This window comes from Diadema setosum, chromosome 8 (genome assembly GCF_964275005.1).
Source record: "Diadema setosum chromosome 8, eeDiaSeto1, whole genome shotgun sequence".
Taxonomy (NCBI): domain Eukaryota; kingdom Metazoa; phylum Echinodermata; class Echinoidea; order Diadematoida; family Diadematidae; genus Diadema; species Diadema setosum.
In genome coordinates this window covers 6,390,002-6,410,623 of record NC_092692.1, presented here as the reverse complement: position 1 = coordinate 6,410,623, position 20,622 = coordinate 6,390,002, and the positions used below count along the sequence as shown (strand labels likewise).

General features: G+C 37.6%; 1 protein-coding gene across 2 annotated transcripts; it reads left to right on the top strand.

The window, feature by feature from the left end:
- Positions 1–2,387: 2,387 nt before the first annotated feature.
- LOC140231531 (diphthine methyltransferase-like) lies at positions 2,388–19,007 on the top strand. Of its 2 annotated transcripts, none has more exons than XM_072311664.1 (10): positions 2,388–2,492; positions 3,877–4,055; positions 6,337–6,488; positions 7,089–7,173; positions 12,585–12,664; positions 13,453–13,613; positions 14,614–14,686; positions 15,460–15,525; positions 16,554–16,729; positions 17,186–19,007. In XM_072311664.1, exons 2-10 carry the CDS (start codon positions 3,882–3,884, stop codon positions 17,767–17,769), a joined length of 1,551 nt encoding a protein of 516 aa, XP_072167765.1. In that variant the 5' UTR covers positions 2,388–2,492; positions 3,877–3,881; the 3' UTR covers positions 17,770–19,007. The 2 variants fall into 2 exon arrangements, with proteins under 2 accessions (XP_072167765.1, XP_072167766.1); XM_072311665.1 differs by having other exon boundaries at positions 2,408–2,492; positions 3,874–4,055.
- Positions 19,008–20,622: the final 1,615 nt, after the last annotated feature.

Genomic DNA, 20,622 nt, shown 5'->3' with positions numbered 1-20,622 from the left:
TCTGTATTATCTCCTGAACTTCCTTTGTACACATTTGGTATCTCTGCTATTGTACACTGCATCTGACTTGTACCTCGCTCGGGTGATCACGCAACTCTCAAGAAGTCTTGTGCCGCGGACATTGTTTTCTTTGTATTTTCTTTGAGTCTTTTTTACTTTTCGGCGTTTATATTTCTCCATTTCACAAAATGTCATTCCTTTAATTACATATACCAAGTAAGAAATAATCTCACTTCTGCATCTGGGAATCTACACCCTACAAGCAATGCTTCTATGTAGATTCCTCATATTTCACATGTTTTATTGTCTTATAAGTTGTACTTGACAAAATGTTCATCCATGCTTTTGTATTGTGATATTTATGTTTTATGTATTTGTTGAAATGTGGAATATGGAACAATAAAAAACAAAACAAAATCTTAATTTTTTAAAATGAGTCCCCTCCCATAGCCGGGGGGGGGGGGGGGGGGGGAGGGAGTTGAAGCCTCAGCGTCCCTAAACATTGAAATTTTTGAATCTTCTTCCGTCGAATCGAAATAGATAGAGCTAAGTTAGTGCAATGAAGACATTAATGAATGAAATTTCATGCTTGATTATGGAGGATTCAGGGGTGTTATAGGCTACTGATGGGGTGAGCGGAAGGAGGGGATTTTCAACATTTTCTGCATCTCCTTGAAAGGTCGAATTTAAGAGTTTGGTGAAAATCTGTCATACATGTGTTAAAAAGATGCTGAAAAAGTGAGAATTCCTCCTCCTCTCCACCCCCACGTCCCTTTCAGGGCACCCCTGGATCCGCCATAATCAAACATGAAATTTCATTCATTAATGTCTTCATAGCACTTACTTTGCTCTATCTTTTTCGGTTAGACAGAAGAAGTGCAAAAAATTACAGAGTTTTGAGACTTTGAGGCTTCAACCCCGCCCACGTACCCCCTCCCGTGGTAAGGGGCCTTATTTTAAGAAATTAAGATCAAAGCACCATAAAGATGCTATTTGCCAAGTTTGGTGAAAATCAGTCATAGATTCATTCAAGAAGATACAGAAAAAGTGGAAAATCCCGCTCACCCCCCTTACCCCCCCCCCCCACAACAGTACCCTGGATCCGCCATAATCAAACATGACACTCCAGTAATTAATGTCTTCATGGCACTTACTTAGCTTTATCTTTTTTCGGTTAGACAGAAGCAGATTAAAAAAAAAATCCAGAGTTAAGGGGCTCTGAGGCTTCAACTCCCCCCCCCCGCCCTTTCCGTCACCCCCCCCCGGGGGGGGGGGGGGATCGCATCACCATAAATATGCTATCTGCCAATTATGGTGAAAATCCGTCACAGATTTTTCAAGAAGGTGAAGAAAAAGTGGAAAATCCCCCCATCTCTTTTTTGGTTTCACAGAGGTAGATACAAACTTCCAGAGTTTATGAAGTCTATGAGGATTCAACACCTCCCTCCCCCCTCCTTCGGCAGAGGGGGGGGGGGGGAAGACATATTTAAACAAATAAGATCATATCGCAATGTGATATGCTATAATGTCAGGTTTGATGAAAATTCGTCATAGATTTACAAGAAAATGAAAACAGTGAAGGTTCGATCATGAACAGTTTTGTCAGACATCGAGGTCATCTAGTATATGAAGAGTTTGTTTGCAAAAACCGATAAGTCCATATTTGCTAAATGGAGATATTTGCGATTAAAGGTGAAGAAAAATAAAGAGAATAATAAGAAAATTTTTGCTTCTTTTGACCATAACTTCAAAAATGTACCTTTTTATGTAGTGACTGATATATCATTTAAAAGGTATTATTTTGTATTTTATGACAGAGACCGTACTTCAAAATCTTCAAAAATGGACTTATCGGTTTTTGCAAACAAACTCTTCATATAGTATAATACACACCATCGGTACGTGATAAAAGGCCTAACACGCTGGTCCCGGCAAAATTGAATGTTTTTGGCATTTCCCGGCGAGATGTTTTTATATTTCCCGTTGATGCAATTTTCGAGATTTTTACAATTTCCGTTGATGCAAATTTCTAGATTTTTACATTTCCCTGCGAGACATTTACATTTCCCGGCGGCGATTTTTTTTCCCGTAACCCTAACGCGTCGAAATTGCCAATTGTGTCACTTGAGCAAAGACTATCAGTGTACTGGCTGGTACACTGATAGTCTTTGCTCAAGTGACACAATTGGCAATTTCGACGCGTTAGGCTATAGGGTTACGGAAAAAAAAATCGCTTCCCGGCGTTTTTACAAATCCCGGCGAAACGTTTCTACAAATCCCGGCGTTGTTAGCAAATCCCGGCGGCGTCATTTGCATGCTCTACACATTACAAAGCTCCTTCACGGATCCGGAGTAAACGCACTGCACTGCATGCTGTGGGTTCGTACCATAGTGCCGCGCCGTGGATCGGACATAACGTTTTCGTTAGTGCGACACCACCTGTCTTCGTGATGATTCGAAACCGAAACCCCACGATCGTTGGTGAAAAATCGGTATTATTTTATATTTTGAACGGGACTTTACAACCTACTAACGATAAATTCGTGATTTTATCCCATACACGAAAATTAATGAATGGGGTAACCGTTTTGTAAAGTAACCTAAAAAGCATAGTCCCATCTATTAATATTTGTGTTGCGTTTCTCTCTAATTTCAATTCAGATTCAGGAGCCCTAACGACTAGTAACGTGAGGGCATCCTACCTAGGCCTAGATCTAGGTACTCTACGAGTGTTAGGCCTAATAACGCCCCAAGACTAACGCTAGATCTTATGTTAATAGAAACGTCTATCTTCTACAATACTAAATACCCACTCTCATCGTCTCGTGTTCTCTCAGTCTCAGTCATTACGAACGGGCACCATGAACGATTATTAACGGAACGCATTGTCAGCCATTGTTAATGAATGGTATTTAATCGGCAGTGAGTGATCGCCAAAGTCAAGAATTTTGTGTCATTTTAAGTTGATTTGGATTGGCTTTGGGGTGTTCATCGAATCTTAATCATGGCTCTGTACTAGTGATTGACTGTAACGTGTCGGATCCAATCATCAGGTGATCATACGTAGCATCTATAATAGCCTACTACGGATAGCTAGGCCTACACTGACAGGTATGTGTAACCTGGGGGCGTGCGCTGTACCCGAATGCACAGCAGATGGGTCATCCGTGTTGATTTTTAAATACAAAATAGGAGGGTGGGCTTCTTATCTGACGTTGATAAATTACATGTACCAACGCAACATTCATTGGATAAGAAGCCCAATGATAGGGAGTTAATAGAATGAGAGCTCACCTGAGGTAATTGGGCCCGGGGTACAGGGTGCATTTAGCAGTGTTCCCCACTTCCTGATTTGCCGGGGGGGGGGGGGGGGGGGGGGTTGGGGTTGGGGGGAGGGAGGGAGGGGGGTCTCTCCAAGCCAGGAGAAGCCTGCAAAAAATCTGTAAAAGGAAGGTTCAAATGATATTTAATAGTAGTCCTGAGATATGTTTGTTTGCCATGTACAGACTACAGGTACTTTACAAATGGAGGGATCAAGCAAGGCGTAACCCCATTAATAGTATTTGTGTGTGTGTGTGGGGGGGGGGGGGGGAGGACTCTTACCGGTCAGAAAGATTCAGCTGGTCTTGGCAGTTGGGGGATTTGATGAGTCTGTAGCTCTCTTGACAAACCTCATCATACAGCCGTTCTGCTGACAAGTCCGGCTTCGAGAAAGCTGTCATACAACTTGTCTTTAGGATGTGGTGATGGAGCCAGACTTGCAGGGGAGTTACAACATCCACAAAGACGCAGGCTGAAGCTTTACACTTGTAGTACCGGCCTCGTGTCTACTGTACTGACACAATTTGGGTTTTTCTTTTTGTCTCCCTGGAGTAGTGAAAATGGCTGATGTGAAGAAGGGAAGCAGTGCAACCAGTACACTCTGCAAGGTTGACACAGGCCTATTTGCAGACTCTGCAGAGTGGTGCCCTATCCCTCCATGGTGTGATCATGTTGTTTGTGGAACGTATCAACTCCAAGAAAACCAAAGCACAGACAGAGAGACAGAAGTGCAGGTAAAGCTCTAGAAAAATAAATTGTACATGTAGTAAATGAATGATATTCATATGGCTCCTTTTCCATTGGATACCATCCACTTTGTACAGTATTCTGTACTTAATTGAAAAGGATTGATGTGAGCCAAGAATAATTATAGATCTGCCAGAGTACCCAGATAAAAGGAGATAATTGTAATACAGTCGTGTCGATTGAATTATATCCTGTTTATAGGAAAAAACTCATTAGCTAGTTCTTCAAATGTGCATTTTAGCTCCTGCATTTTGATAGCATGTGCTTTCACAGGGCTCAATACTAACTTTATTTTCTTCTCTGGTGGCCCACTTTGGCCAATAAGATCTCTAAATCTGAAATTTGTTGTGGCCAAAAATGATATGGGGCGGCCTGAAATACGTGCAAATGCAATGATCCACTTTGAATCTAAGATGCCTGAACAGGTCACCAACAGGTGGCCTTTTTAAAAATCTTGTAACCCAACTTCAGTTTTTAGTGGCTACGGGCCACTGGGCCACTGCTAATATGCTGGCACATGTAGTATTATTGTCACATCATTATTAAAACTGCACCTCTCTCTGTGAGAATTGATATGTTGGACCAAATCGTGCACTAATACAACCTTCCTCCAGGGTTAGTGCATTTCTCTGTCAATTGATTGAAATATTGCCCTTTTATGATGTGAATAAATGGCAGTTATCCAGTGCATGCTATGAGTAGCAACCATGATAAAAATTCATGGGCATACATACTCACTAGGGATTTAAACCCACACCCTCTTGATTGTTATTCAGGTCAGGAGGGATGTCCACCAGAAGACCGAGCTTCCACCCAAAACTCAGTGTTGGTTCTGTACTTCTATTCATTGCTTTAACCCTATTCTAACTTGGCTATTTGACACCAAGTTTTTACTGTTGGGGGGGGGGGGGGGGGTCAAATCCTTCAGATCTTGGCCGCTTATGGCATGATCACTGCCAAATTTTGCCCGAGCATAGAACCAGATGTCAACTACAATGGTCATACAATAGAAAAATATTGATTTTTTATTTTTATTAACTTTATATATTATGCAAATTTATGCATGAAAACATATCTTTGCCTGTAACTCTGTTAAAAAGACTGAAGGATTGCTAAATTTTTGCTTCAGAATTCCTGAAGACACATTGAAGAATTTCCTTGCAAAAAAGTAGCACAATCAAAATAAATTTCTTTTGCTTTTTATTGTTTGTTAATTTCTTATGTATTTTATTGTTTTTGGCCTTTTTGTTTTTCTAGTGGTTTTTGCCAAAGATTTATTGCAGGAACTTTTTCAAGCTTATCTACATTAGAATTGATTAATTTCAATAATTAAAAGTTGAAATAATCTAATTAAAATCAATTTAACAAAAAAAAAAAACACAACACAATTTGCACTGGGTTTGCACACAATATCATGAATTTGAGCTGTTTTCGGTTGACATGCATATGCAAAACATTACATAATTTCAGAATGGTGTACCTGGACATCACAAATTTGGTCTCAAAATATGCAAGACATTTAAATGAAAAAAGTCATGAAATGGCACGGCAAAATCTTTGCGCGTTGTAGAATCATGGCGCGAAATGTCGAGGGGAGGGGGGCAATTTGGCCCCCCTATTTAAGATTATTAAAGGTGCATAGTCCTGGTTGTGCAGAGGGCGGTGTTGATGATACTGCCAATCACTGCTAGCATTGATACGAAGATTACCGAAGTTGAGCTGTCATCAAGAATAAAGTTCGTAGGTGTTGCTAAGTAACGTTGCCTTCGTTGTCTTCTCTGCGCATCGCGTAGTCTGTAGTAATGAATCATGAGCCGAACTGTGATCGGACCACTGACAACAGTGAATCGCACTTCTTCGGACTCGGGGAAGTGGTCCAAAGCGTAAGCGCCAAAGAGGAGTCAGTAGCATAGGTCTCTACAGGAAACTTGCACCGTGTGCCCGCGTACGCATTTGACTAAAACACCGGAACCATGCACCTTTAAGTTATTTCATATTAATCTTGTTTTTCTTCTTTTTTTTTTTTTTTTTTTTTTTTTTTTTTTTTTTTTGGTGTAGGGAATGAGGGGGAGAAGAGGAGAACATAGCCAATGTAAAATGTAAAGTAGTTCTGGGAACTGCTGCGTGGCCGTTTCACATACAGACAATAAGTAATGAGATCACATGCCATGTCCACATTAAGTGCCGTTTCTCATTTTTCACATACATACGTGCTTTAAGTGGAACAGTAACACTGTATATCTGTCTTTCCTCCTTGACCATAAAAAGAATGGAGAGGAAAATCAAATAAGACTGCCCAATTCCAGAAAGGGTCAACTGCAACTTTACAAGCTTGAGGAATGTGAAGAAGGCCCCAAAACTGCTGTGGAACTAAACAAAGTACAAAGAGTTGACTTGCCAGGAATACTGGATATCAAATGGTGAGAAATGTGTTAGTATTGTTGCTCTGAATATTCTTGTACATTATCATTGTCATTATTTCAATTCCATTGTTAATCATAATAATAGTAGTAGAAGTAGTAGTAGCAGTATTGATTGAATTATCATTATTATCATTATTATTATTCTTTTTATTATTATTGTTATTATGATTATCATTATTATTATTATTATTATTATTATTATTATTATTATTATTATTATTATTATTATTATTATTATTATTATTATTCAGCGGCTGTGCTCGTACAACATACAGGTAGTGTCTCAACTGTTAAGTGCTTTTTCATCGACACAAGAGTTGAAACTCAGTTTGCTGTGTCCCATTGCTATGCATGACAATGCAGTGGAAAGGAAGGTGATAATTTCATACTGCTAGTAACTCATGTCACATTACCAATAATAAATTTGCTTGTTGGCTCTTATTGTTGTTTGTAACAGTATATTTGTTCTCCAATTTGGCTTGAATTTCAGTATGAACTTGACAGAATTCAGAGTAATAGTAAAGCAATGCCATCACAGAATTTCTAAGTGCCTTTCCTGGCAAAACTGTGTGAAGAGGTTCAATTCTTTCTTTGCAGGTGCCAACATATGTTTAATGATAAGCCAACACTTGGGCTGGTAGATGCAGAGGGAGGTCTCAAGATCTTTGTCCTGGATGTTGAGGTGAGATTCAACAATAGGGAGCTTTAGATTTTAGACGCGCAGACGTTCAAAGGAAAAAAAAACATGTTCTGAGCGTGCGCAGTAGCGCGCGTAAAGTCAATCTATTTTTAGCTTGCGTCGCCTGAGTTTTTCACTACACGTACTGGGCTATTTTCACGTCCGCACAGTTTGCGACGTAGACAGCTTCTTCATGCACTGGTCATATGGGGGTGCAATTTTGTTTTTTATACGTTGCGTCCCAGCGTAATCTAAAGCTACTTTTCCACACGATGCAGGGAGAGGAGAACGTCCAGCGCAAGCGTCGGCTCAAACGTCCGCGCGTCAAAATCTAAAGCTCCCTACTAACAAAACAAATTCCTTGTAAGAGAAGGATATTTTTATGCCTCCGCCACGAAGTGGTGCCGGAGGCATTATGTTTTCGGGTTGTCCGTCCGTCCGTCCGTAATGAATTTTGTGGACAAGGTAACTATCGAAACCTGTTGAGGTATCCTAATGAAACTTGGCATGTATGTGTATTAGGGGGTGAAGTTGTGCCTATCAACTTTTGGGTGCACATGCTCAAGGTCAAAGGTCAAAAGGTCAAGGTCAAATACATAAAATTTCACTATTTCCACTATATCTATTGAATGCCTGAAGATATTTTCTTGAAACTTAGTGTATACATGTTTTACCCAATTAAAATTCTCTGGTGAAAGTTTGGGTCATGAGGTCAAAGGTCAAAGGTCAAAAGGTCAGGGTCAAATACATAAAATTTCACTATTTCCACCATATCTATTGAATGCCTGAAGAGATTTTCTTGAAACTTAGTGTATACATGTATTACCCAATTAAGATTCTCTGGTGAAAGTTTGGGTCATGAGGTCAAAGGTCAAAAGGTCAAGTAAAAATATTAAAACTTCTTTTTTTTCTCCGTACCTTGGAAAATTGTTCAAGGTATCTTCATGGAACATACTATATATATACATGTACTGACTGGAAGTGATTATCTAGAGAATGTAGGGTTCATTGGGTCAAAGGTCAGGGGTCAAAGGTCAAGTGCAAGACTTCAAAATTTTACTATTACCCTCCTATTTATGCAATGCCAGCAGGGTTATTTTTTTACACTTGGTGTATGCGTGTGTAACCTAATAGAAATTCTCTGGAAAGTTTTTTTTTTCTCTTTTTGCCTCAAAGGTCAAAAGGTCAAAGATCAAGTGAAAGTGCTGAACTAACTTTTTCCTCCATATCTTGGAAGTGGCTCAAGTTACCTTGAAACTTAGTACATATTATGCATGTTCTACCTGAAAGTAATTATCTTAAATGAATTTTAGGGTCAAGGGCCAGATGAAAATGGTAACAATTTACTATTCAATTCAGAAATTGCACTTTTTCTCCACACCTGTACCTTGAAAATTACTCAATGCCTAAATGTATGAATGGGTCAAAGTCAAGTTAAAGTCTTTAAATCCCTAGATACATGCTCTCCTATTCATCCAATTAAACCTGCGTCAAGGAAGGTGAACATTCAACACATTTGTGACAAACTTGTCATTCCAATATTTTGCCAATTTTGTGAAAATGTAATCACACAGTGTCCACATGTACTATCTAGACCTATTGGGAAAATCATGCATTATGGCGGAGGCATACCAGTCGCCAAAGCGACATTTCTAGTTTATTTTTGTTTCATGACAAATCCTTTGATCACTTACCTTCTGCTAAATAATCCACACAGAAACTGATTGTTTATCACTTTATGAGATATCCGAAGTAGACTTGCCGAAATTATGTTGCCATAATCCCATGCAATTAGTGATAAGCAGTGTGTTGGCCATTCTCGTTTCACTGATGGTACGTTGACACAAATCTCCATTTGTTGAAGTGATTTATATCAAGTTCAGGTTTGACCTTCGAACTAGAATATGGGCAATTCCGCGGTAACGGAATTACAAATCAGAGAATTTTGGCTCATATTCTTTCACCCTGTATACAAGACTGATTACTTTGCCTTCTCTTGATACATTTAAAAGATGCAGAGGTACTCACACTGTCACCCCAAATACAAATTTGTTAAATGTTCTCACTTGGTTGGTTACAAAGGAGGTCTATGTGCGATGGTAACGGAATTACCAGAAAATTTAGTCACAACTTCAACTCTGACTTTGGGAGTTGTTTCTCTGAAATCTATAACACATACACTGTAGGTTGTTGTCTGATTTCATCTTTGATTGTATTGACTTCAATTCAGTTGTATTGTTTTTCAAATATTTCATCACATTTTCAAAGCAGCAGGCTTTTTCCCTATAAAGTCAGTGGTAACGGAATTACACAAATGGTAACGGAATTACGCCTTCTGAAATACACTGGAAAAAATACACATTCTTGGTACTCGTGTATTCTGAAATGTCTTGATAAAGATTGTGTATGCCTTTAGCTATAATATAACCACTAAATAAGTACTCTCTAGCCTTTGACCTTGAACTGGTACAAGTGTATAGGTGCAAAATGAGTTTTTATTGTCAAAAAACATAAAATGTTCAGGCTAACGACCGTGATTTGAAGTCGTAACTATGTCAATCAAGATCGCGTAACTTCTGAGTACCACATCCATCAAAATTTGTCTACTTTCAAGTTAAGAATTTCACACTCTGCAGGTAAATGACATCTAAGACACATGGTAACGGAATTACGCTAGAATAGCCCTACACAAGTACAATTCTATAAATCCAGTCAACAATACTCAAATTTTCTTGTATTTCTTTTGTTGATATCATGCAAGACAGATTTCTCTGTTTTCTTCTTCCTAAATATGCCAATAATTGACAAAATGTGTGAATTACTTACAAGTATTGTACATATATATTATGTGCACATGCATAAGAAAATAATAAAAAACTGTCCGGATTGACAATGAATTTAAATCTAAATCATAAAGTGCCAATTTACCGTGCAAGAGCACAGTGTGCAGCCCCATCATTGAACACAATGTTTAATATTAAGGATGAACACTAAAGATGCTTGAAACTTTTAATTTGTTAAGTGAAAAGATGCAGTTGTGGTTCAATGACAAATATAACAAATTGCAATTCAATCATAAATAGAAAAGAAAATTTTTCTTATATGATTATGGTACTGCACCAGTGCTTAATCATTATTATCTATAGATATATGTTGTGGCATATATTAATCACTAAAAACTTGTGACATTTTGCTAATAGCTGAAGTTGCCCCCTGGCATATAATGTAGTGCATAATTTGATAATTCCCTTACAGTGTAAGTCCTACTTTAAGCCCACCAAAATAAAATGAACTAGACTAAAAGGAAATAGAAAACAGCAAAATAACTTTAACAAACTACAACTTTTACAACCATTAGAGTCCACCAAATTCTGTTACAATGTATATAGAAAGGTAAGAGGGCCTCTTTTATCCATCTGCAGCTCACTGAGTTAGAGTTAGATTAATCAACCTGTGAATAATGTTAGTATTTACTTCTGACCACACAAAAATTTCCAAATGACGTCTTCAGAAAAATAATCATGACCAGGCCTATAAATTTCCTACAAGTTTCCTGTCTTGTCTTTCTTCTTTGACTTTGTCTATTTTCTCATCCTGAGTGTTGCCATAAATTTACTCACAAGAAGTGTGCATCTTCTCTTTTACAGTAAGTTGTATTTTGACTGCCTGAAGGCAAATTATAAAATACACTGTAATGCCACTTGTATTAAAGGAAACTGGATTGTACAGCAAATGGTAACATGAAGAGTAAAGGTAGAAGTAGAAGCCTATTGACTTTAATATTTAAAATCTTCTTAGGATGGGAAAGTCTAGGCCTAAATGTTACATTTTTAATATAGAGCTGTATCACAATTACTGACTGGGTAAATGTTCATCACAAATGGTGTTTTTGTCTTTATTCCTTCGAAAAAGAAAGGATTAAAGAACAAATTTCAAAGGGTAGCAGATGCTCTGTATCAAATGGGCATGAAAATCAAAATAGTGGAGGAAAGATCTAAGAAACAGATGAAAGAAGGTCATAGTCATACACTTACCATTAAAGATAAAGGACTTGATGAAAACAGGACATGTTCAATAAAAGGTCAGACTATCGACTTGGTGATAATAAAGCCTTTAGCATACAGAAAGATCAAAGGTGTCACATTCAGTGGGCATCCCGTGTCAATTAATGACTTCTATCACATTGTGTATGATCCTTCTCTTAAATTCTTGATCTTTGCTCACAAAAATTATCCTATTCATTTCTCTCTGTCAGTAGCAGTGCTCTCTTTTCCTTTTAAAGAAATTTTATGTCCTTCCTCTTCTTTGTAACCTTTGTTCAATTTATGCTGCATCACACCCATTCAATAGTCCCTCATCACTATACTATAGATTTTGTATGAAACCATGAGACTTTGAAGCAAGAAAATATACATTGATATCTCAGAATTCAGTATGATTTTGAACATTTGAGAATGAGTATCTGTAGCAAACCTTATAAAGTTATCAGTTAGCACAGTCTCCATGTACACATGTAGTCCTTGTACATGAGAAAAGGTGAAAGAAGGGAGGAGACTTTCAGCACAAGAAGTCTTGTCAAGCGTGTACCCTGATGTCAGGACTCACTGTCAGAGGCATCCAGCTACACTGTATGCTGAGTCACGTCAGTGTATCATACCATACAGTTTCACTCCTTTACTGCCAATCACTAACACTGTTAAGCTCAATAATAATGCCCTGAAGCTATTTCATGAACAGTTCACATACATATTGGCACGAAAGTAGGATCCTTCCATATTAGATGTGCGTGTAATTCCGTTACCATGTAATTCCGTTACCACAATTACAGAAGAACTGAAGGAGATATTTCACAAAATGTTTTGTGACTTTTCAGGGAGTCACATGTAGAGAAAAAATTTACAAGGGGAGAAAAAATCAGTGATTAGTTTGTTCAGGAGAAAACTTTTTTCAATTTTATGGTAACGGAATTACGTCAATTTGTCAGTAGATTTTGAAACTTTCTCCAAAAAATATCATAATGAGAGTGACTGAATGCTTCATTACATGTGATTGTTGAAGCATAGGAAGAAAGATGTGGAAGTATGGATAAAGTAGAGAGATATTTAAGTTGTTTCATTTTAAATTTTCATTTAATATTGTAAAATTTTAGATAAATACAATAAATAGTCTTCCAACTTTAAAAGTGTGTACAACAAAAACAAGGAAAGTTATTAGAAAAGGGTTTTTTGTTTCCGTAAATACAACAATCCATCTGTACGGGAAACTGAAATTTCTGAGCATTTACTTAACTTTGAATTTTGCTGTTTTTGCCCTTCCCATACGGAATTGCCCATATCTAGTATGAGCTGAGCTGAGTAGCTGATGTGATCTAGATGATTACATTAATACTTCTGACTTTACTCTTTGTACCCCAGCTGAACCACATTTCAACAACAGACATTGACTCAGACTGTTTGGGCCTCAGTCTGGACTGGTCAACAGGAAGATCTCAAAGGTGATGATGTAGTATTCATTTCATCACTTCATAAAACAAGAAAAAAAATAATTATGATAACATGCATCATTTAGCAGTTTCCTGTATGTACCTTGTTTATAACTTTATTTCATAAACAGCTATTGACAATAGCTTTGTCATAGATTGTATTGGACCATTGTACATGTATTATGAAAATAAGATTTTAATGTTGTTATCTTATTACAACATAAAATTCAATCTCCTATTATAGTACTTTCTTTGAACTTGATTCTCTGGAATGATTCAGATGTATCTTTGCTGATCACAATAATCCTGGAATAAAAATTATAAGCGTCTTTGCCAGTATTTCATGTACGAATATTAAAGCATTATTAATACTCTGAAGCAGTGCATTTTCAATCAGGTTGATATCAGTGTTGATAATTGGTCTTGGTAGTATGATTTTCTTCTCTTAGACTTTTGTGTTGTAACTCTGCAGTTGCATTACATAGAAATTTAGAACAACAGATAATTATAAATGACCATCCCTGTACTGACCTTTGAATAGCCACCCAACATGTTGACAAAATACTGTATTGGACTATTACTCTTTAAAACCCAATCAAATATACAGTATTTGACTGTGTACAGAGTCCTTCTTTTCTCAAAGTTGTAGGTTGTGAACCACTTTGTACTTGAGGGAAAAGAATGCCTGAGTTAGGAAATGTGAGAATGTTTGCTTGACATGAAGGTACTTGTGCTCAGAAAACAGGGGTTTCGTCTTTGATTTTGTATTGGTATTATTTTTCTTCATTCAAATCATGTAGCGATCCACAGATCATATGCAGTGATTCTAAAGGCAGACTGTCTCTGTTTGGGCCGCAAGAGGGGGCACCATCATTTCAAGTCACTCAGCAATGGCTGGCCCATGAGTTTGAGGCTTGGATCGCAGCATTTGACTACTGGACTCCAAAAACTGTTTATTCAGGTGAGTGGCAGTGCACTGACATGGGTCACATGACTGCATTTGTGACCGTTCAGCTCAAAACCCTTGAAAAGCAGGCCAAAATGAATTTCTACTTCTCTATGTAGTTCAAAAGATTAGGCTCTAAGTTTCAAGATGTCTAAATAACTTGTTGAAACTGGACCATCCTAACCTATTAAAAAGTAATTAAAATGAGAGGGAGATAATAGGAGGTGCAGTTTCATAGAAAAAGGAGTAAAGAGGATTTAAAGACTAGGAAGAAGTGTCAATGAAAACACATTATTATACTTCCCAATGAAATCAGTGCCTCTCCGAAAAGATACAGTCGAGAGAAAAAAAAAAATACCTGCTAATATCAAGATTTCAGTTTTGTTTTAAGCTGGCAAATTTTGACAGTGGGTAAAAAAAAAGTTACTCTCCCAGGTAAGACAAACTTAAAAAAATTTGAATTGGTCATGCCAAATGTCTATCTTGGTCCATTACAGAGGATCCTAATCTTCGACTTTGTTGGTTTTGAGCTGGGTGGTCACTTTCGGGTACATTCAATCTACTCTCTCAGAAGACAACAAATATTGATAGAGATGCATAGATCATGACCCTATTTCACCAATCAAAGTATTTGACTGTGTAAACATGTCATGAAGAAAGAACAAGAGTTCACAACCTCAAACATGGCTTTTAGTTTTCCATTTTATGTAGATTCCCAACTGAAACAAAGAACCATCACTTATATTTAAAAAACAAATATGGGATGCTTGGTGAATTTGATAAGACCAACCCATTTGAATTGCCATAGGAGTTCCATGTTATCTTGCCAGCATTCACAACTTTACGTCAAATGTCAACTCATATACTACCTTTATATGAGCAATTTCCATGAAGATGTATTTTACCCCACATAATTGTAAAGAAATGACTGTAAAAAGAGATATCTGAGTAAAGCGTATTTCCTTTGATTGGTGACACAATTCATTTTGAATCCTCCACCATCCTCCCTGTGCAGGAGGAGATGATTGCAAATTCAAAGGTTGGGACACAAGGACTGACTGCCACCAACCATGCTTTACAAGCAAAAGGTAGTTTAATCATTTCCCCTGCAATTGCATTTAAAACTTATGTAACTTTACTGTTATTTTCCTTTCATTTTTCTTTCACCATGGAGAACATGAAAAATGAAGAAGGACACCTAAGTACAGCTTTTGCTTTCTGCCATTATTGTGCCTCTGACCCAGACAAGGCATATCTTTGACAACTAATAGCATAAAGAACCACATGTATGATGTAATTAATGACAGTTGACTGAGGAAAAAAAAAATTTTTGCTGACAGAACATAATGGAAATCATTTATTTCAAAGATATTCATCTTAGAATCACTTTCTTGAAATGGTATGTCGTTCTTCAATGTAATGCATGTAATGTATGTTTATACTATGACTTGAAAATGTAATGATTGTTGCTTTTAATGTGGAAATAAATGAAATGAAATGAAAATAAATGAAATGAAATGAAAGGCCAGTTTTGAACTCTATGTACAGTCAAGCATAGAGGTGACAAAGTGTTAAATGTCATGAGGAATTTGAAACCATCATAGCAGTAGCTTTAAGAAAGCTGATAAGGTTCAATTTTTAAAGGATTTTCAGTCAACTAGTGTTTGAAATTTGGACACAAGGTAGTTAAAGCATACAAATCTTATCTTTTAAAGCCAAATTACAGTATTTTGATGTTTTCTTGGCCCTTGTGTCTGAGGAAGGATAGCATGATTACATATTATTGTGAATGTGTTTTGTATTTTTAGATGGTGATGATGCTTTCGTGGTTTTCATGTGTACTCATGTTTTCTCTCACCAGACATATGATGGGTGTCTGTAGCTTGCACTCCAATCCATTCCAGGAATTCCGCCTGGCTTCAGGAAGGTAAGCTTTCCAGAGGAGAATACCGCCTGTTTGGCACCACAAGGGTGCATACAGCATTTGTGGTTACCAGTAGTCTACCCATCTGGCTCAAACTTGTGTGACTTCAACTCCTTCCTGTGTCAAAGAATTTCTGCCAAATCCATATGCTCTCTCTTTTGTGTTTTTAATGTAATCCTGTGACATGTAAGAGTTGAAATGAAAGAGTTTTAATGAGATGGAAACAGACAGAAAACAGCAAGTGTGCTCTTCCGTCTGTTTCAGATGAAATACACTAGCATTGTCTGAGCCTAAACTCTGTGTGTACTGTCTCAGTCAAAACTGTATTTGTGAGATGGAAAAATACACAATTCACACACAGGTAGGACATATGTTTGGGGAGCTCTTTAGAGAACATAACATTTTGAGAAGTGTCACAGCTCTGTGCTTCAATGATGATGACTTTGTTTTGTTTTGCTTTGTTTTGTTTTTGTTTAGGGGCATATTGGGCAATGTTGTGTGGTATGAGATGATTAATTGTACAAAAGGTAACACCCTCATGCAGGTGTAATATGTAATATCTGAATGCATCCGGAGATGGCATAGGACTTTTGAAATGACTGTTGCTTATCTGTTGCCATGAGTTTACTTTATACCTGTTAATCAGTCATAAAGAGACTTCACTATGTCATCAGGGCGGTGCATTTAGAATGCTGTCTAGTATAACAAGTTACCGTAAAACGAGGAATGTTCGCGTGCATTTTAATTTCGCAAATTTCGCGAGCACCAAAATTTGCAAAATTAAAATGCACGAGAAAGTTCTTGCCTACACAATATGCATTTGATGCCAGTGGCAATTCACGGAAATTTCATGCTGCGAGAAAGGCCGCTGGCTCCAATTCGCGAAATTGTCATGCGGCGAATATATTGTGTTTTACAGTACTTTGTACCTGATAACATTTACATTGCATGGATAAAGAATAGAATAAAAGTTTCATGCAAACTCGATGTAACCTGAATTCATAACTTCTGTGCTTTTGAACCATGTTCAGCTACGATGAAAATGTCTTCCTATGGGATACACGTAACATGAGGAGGCCTACTGCTGAGCTGGCTGTCGGGGGCGGGGTGTGGCGATTAAAATGGTGTCCCCAGGGTGGGAATCTCCTGCTTGCTGCTTGCATGCATAATGGCTTTCACATCATTGACTGCAATGAAGCAATTAGTGGTAAGAATTGTCAAATGATCTTACACAAATTTAAGCCTCCGTGTTAACTGCTTTGACATGATTTCATTGACTAAATTTATTAAATCATGTGACCATGTGTTTCTGGTACTGTTATTTTGATGTCCTATACCACTTTTGAATTGTAATGTTAAAATTGTTTGTATTTTGTGTCGTTAGATGCCTATGTATTCACTGACATTGCTCTTATATGACTAAGATTACTATTTCAGTCTCTTTGTAGAAGGGCAGAGTTGGTTTTGCTGCATACTTTCATGCTGTTGTAATGCTTCAGTGCTTGCTTCATATTTTGCTGATCTGTTGTTTGTAATCCATCAGATCTATACAAAATGACTTTAACTTGAGGTAAGTTTTTGTCCTAAAGCTTTTTTTGTGTGTGTGTGTGTTTTATTATTAATATTTCTTTTTCTCTCGTGTTTTCATTTTTCTCCATCCTAGGGAATGGAGAGATGTCTGTAGTAGCTTCGTACATGAGTCATGACTCACTGGCATATGGGGCAGACTGGTGCAGAACCTCCATCTCTGCAGTAACATCTTCAGCACAGCATAGCAGCAGTGCCCTGGAATCTTGTTCACCAGTCAACCAAGACTGTACTACAGACACTGCTTCGAATCGTCCTCTGTACTCTGATCCAACTAAGCTGACAAAGGATGAGCTAAGAAATGGATCACCACTCTCCGAAGACTCTGGAGCACATTTTGATAGTGAACAGCCAGTCCAGAGCAAACATTCAGAGACTGGGCATGTGCATCTGGGTGACAAATCTGACAGGGAAACGAGAGACTCAGTGATGACCGGTCACATTGCATCAACATTGGATACAGAGATGTCACAAATGTCCTTAGACGATCCAAGTGCAGTCAGGGAGAATTGTAATCTGAGCAGGACTCACAAGGATCTTCAGAACTCTGAACGGGAGCCCGCAGGCGACAACTTCGCTGCCAAATGCCACAATAGAATACTTGCCACATGCTCATTTTATGATCACAGCTTGCACCTGTGGTCTTGGAAACATGTATGATAATTCCAAGAGGGCATACTCTGTGGAAATGAAGCTCATTGTGTAGGCCCTACCAGTTCACCGTTTGTCGAAACATCTATGTATTTGATGATTTAGTTTTTAACACTCTCAAATGTGAAACTGAAAGGCATGTGATCGCAGTTTCCGGGTAATGCATGTCTATTATTAGCACCACTACCACCTCATATACATGTACTTGGTAAAACCCCCATTTGTACTGTAACTGCCTTCACATGTCTGTCTTTGTACCAGTCCACTTTTTTTATTGCTTCACTGTATTTTGTGAGTATTTTTAATGTATACATGGCCATTTGTAACAATGTCTGTAATTCAGCCTCCGGGCTGCGAAAAGTATCCTGATCAATAAAACACCTTTTCCATACTTGCCAACTAGTAAGATTTTATCAGATTCAGTAAGATTTTTTACGTTAAAAATAGCAAAATCAGATTTTCTGTCAGAAAAATCAGATTAAAAAAAAAATATTTAGATATACCTTTCATGTGTATTTTCTGAAGATTTGACCGAAAGTAAGATTTTTAACTTTGCGTATAAAATAAGATTTTTTGCAATCCACGAGTAAGATATTTCATCTTGAAATGTTGGCAGGTATGCTTTTCCCTTTTCAACAACAAGCCACAATATACCAGCCACGGCCTACCAGCTTCCATTCATCATCTTCCTGGTCTACTACCAGGCAATCTCACCATTTCTCACATTTATATCTCCTCCTGCCATCACCTTATATTTTATTGCAATCCTTCTTCTGTCTTTCCAACCAATATGCCTTATGTGAATTTAAAACCCCCATATTTTTTCCTTTAAATTTTCCTGCTTTGTTGATATTGTTGGGGATTCTATTGCCTCCTTCATAGTAGTCATGGTAGTCTTATTTTTCTTTGTGTGTCTCAGTTGTGTTTATGGCAGAGTCTTTTTAATTCATCACCATTTGGATCTGGTCTTTTATGATGCTATTGCAGGGGGTTTAGGGCAATTACCCCCTAAGCAATTACCCTGACCCTTCCCCTGACCCTAACTGTAATCCTAATCCTGAACCTAATCTTAACCCTAACCCAACCTCTAACCCTAAACCCAACCCCTAATCTTTGCTCAAACCTTATCACTAACCAGTATTAGCCAGGGGGTAATTGTCCTGATACGATTGTAGGTACAACTGTTTAGTGTAATTGCAGATTTGAAATAAATTTGGTGGCTTGGAAAATGCCACTTGATGATGTAACATCGCTGAATACTGTTGTGTCTTTCGATGTATACTACTTTCTATGTGCATGAAATTATATTTGTGTGTGTGTGTGTGTGAGTGTGTATGTATGTCTGTAAGTGTCTGTAAGTACATTGTACAAATATTGTGGGGCGGGGGGCAATGAGACAGTACAAGTGTAGTTCAAGGAATGTGCTTTGGAAGGACTTCATTATGACCTGTACACTGTATTCCTGAAGGACCAACTTCTGAATAAGAAAGAGGCGAACCTTGTAAAGATATGCCACAAGAATTTTCTTGTTGTGATGAAATATCAGTAAACTGGTCCCCCTTGGGTTGCTATGTCAGGTACACATGTACACTAGTACTGTATAAGAATACAGATGGTCACAATTTCCAGTTGTGAGATTAGACTTGTTAGCAGGTGTTTGTGTATTTTGAAAAATTGACTGAAACGTGCATGAGCCTATTTGTAAACGGGCAAGGACGGACGGGACATGCAGTACAGACTTCTCTTTAATAGAGTACAATGCATTTTTTTTTTTTAATTTGTGTGTCTTATTGTGTAAATAATTGTAGCTGGAAAGTTCTTCCCCAAAATCAAACTTTTGTTCATGACACAATTTGACAATTTGGCAGAGTTATGAAAGTTCTTTCATTGATGATGTGATCATCCTCTTTTTTTTTTTTTTTTTTTTTTTTTTATGCCTCCGCCACGAAGTGGTGCCGGAGGCATTATGTTTTTGGGTTGTCCGTCCGTCCGTCCTTCCGTCCGTCCGTAATGAATTTTGTGGACAAGGTAACTATCAAAACCTGTTGAGGTATCCTAATGAAACTTGGCATGTATGTGTATTAGGGGGTGAAGTTGTGCCTATCAACTTTTGGGTGCACATGCTCAAGGTCAAAGGTCAAAAGGTCAAGGTCAAATACATAAAATGTCACTATTTCCACCATATCTATTGAATGCCTGAAGATATTTTCTTGAAACTTAATGTATACATGTATTACCCAATTAAGATTCTCTGGTGAAAGTTTGGGTCATGAGGTTAAAGGTCAAAGGTCAAAAGGTCAGGGTCAAATACATAAAATTTCACTATTTCCACCATATCTATTGAATGCCTGAAGATATTTTCTTGAAACTTAGTGTATACATGTATTACCCAATTAAGATTCTCTGGTGAAAGTTTGGGTCATGTGGTCAAAGGTCAAAGGTCAAAAGGTCAGGGTCAAATACATAAAATTTCACTATTTCCACCATATCTATTGAATGCCTGAAGATATTGTCTTGAAACTTAGTGTATACATGTATTACCCAATTAAGATTCTCTGGTGAAAGTTTGGGTCATGGGGTCAAAGGTCAAAGGTCAAAGGTCAAGTAAAAATATTAAAACTTTTTTTTTTTTCTCCGTACCTTGGAAAATTGTTCAAGGTATCTTCATGGAACATACATACAATGTACTGACTGGAATTGATTATCTAGAGAATGTAGGGTTCATGGGGTCAAAGGTCAGGGGTCAAAGGTCAATTGCAACACTTCAAAATTTTACTATTTCCCTCATATTTATGCAATGCCAGCAGGGTTATTTTTTTTTTACACTTGGTGTATGCATGTGTAACCTAATAGAAATTCTCT

Excerpts from the sequence above, each read along its gene's own strand:
- LOC140231531 (XM_072311664.1), top strand. The coding sequence starts at position 3,882 with ATGGCTGATGTGAAGAAGGGAAGCAGTGCAACCAGTACACTCTGCAAG. Across the intron at positions 7,174-12,584 it reads TCTTTGTCCTGGATGTTGAG|CTGAACCACATTTCAACAAC; the intron begins GTGAGATTCAAC and ends TTTGTACCCCAG. Across the intron at positions 16,730-17,185 it reads CTGCAATGAAGCAATTAGTG|GGAATGGAGAGATGTCTGTA; the intron begins GTAAGAATTGTC and ends TCTCCATCCTAG.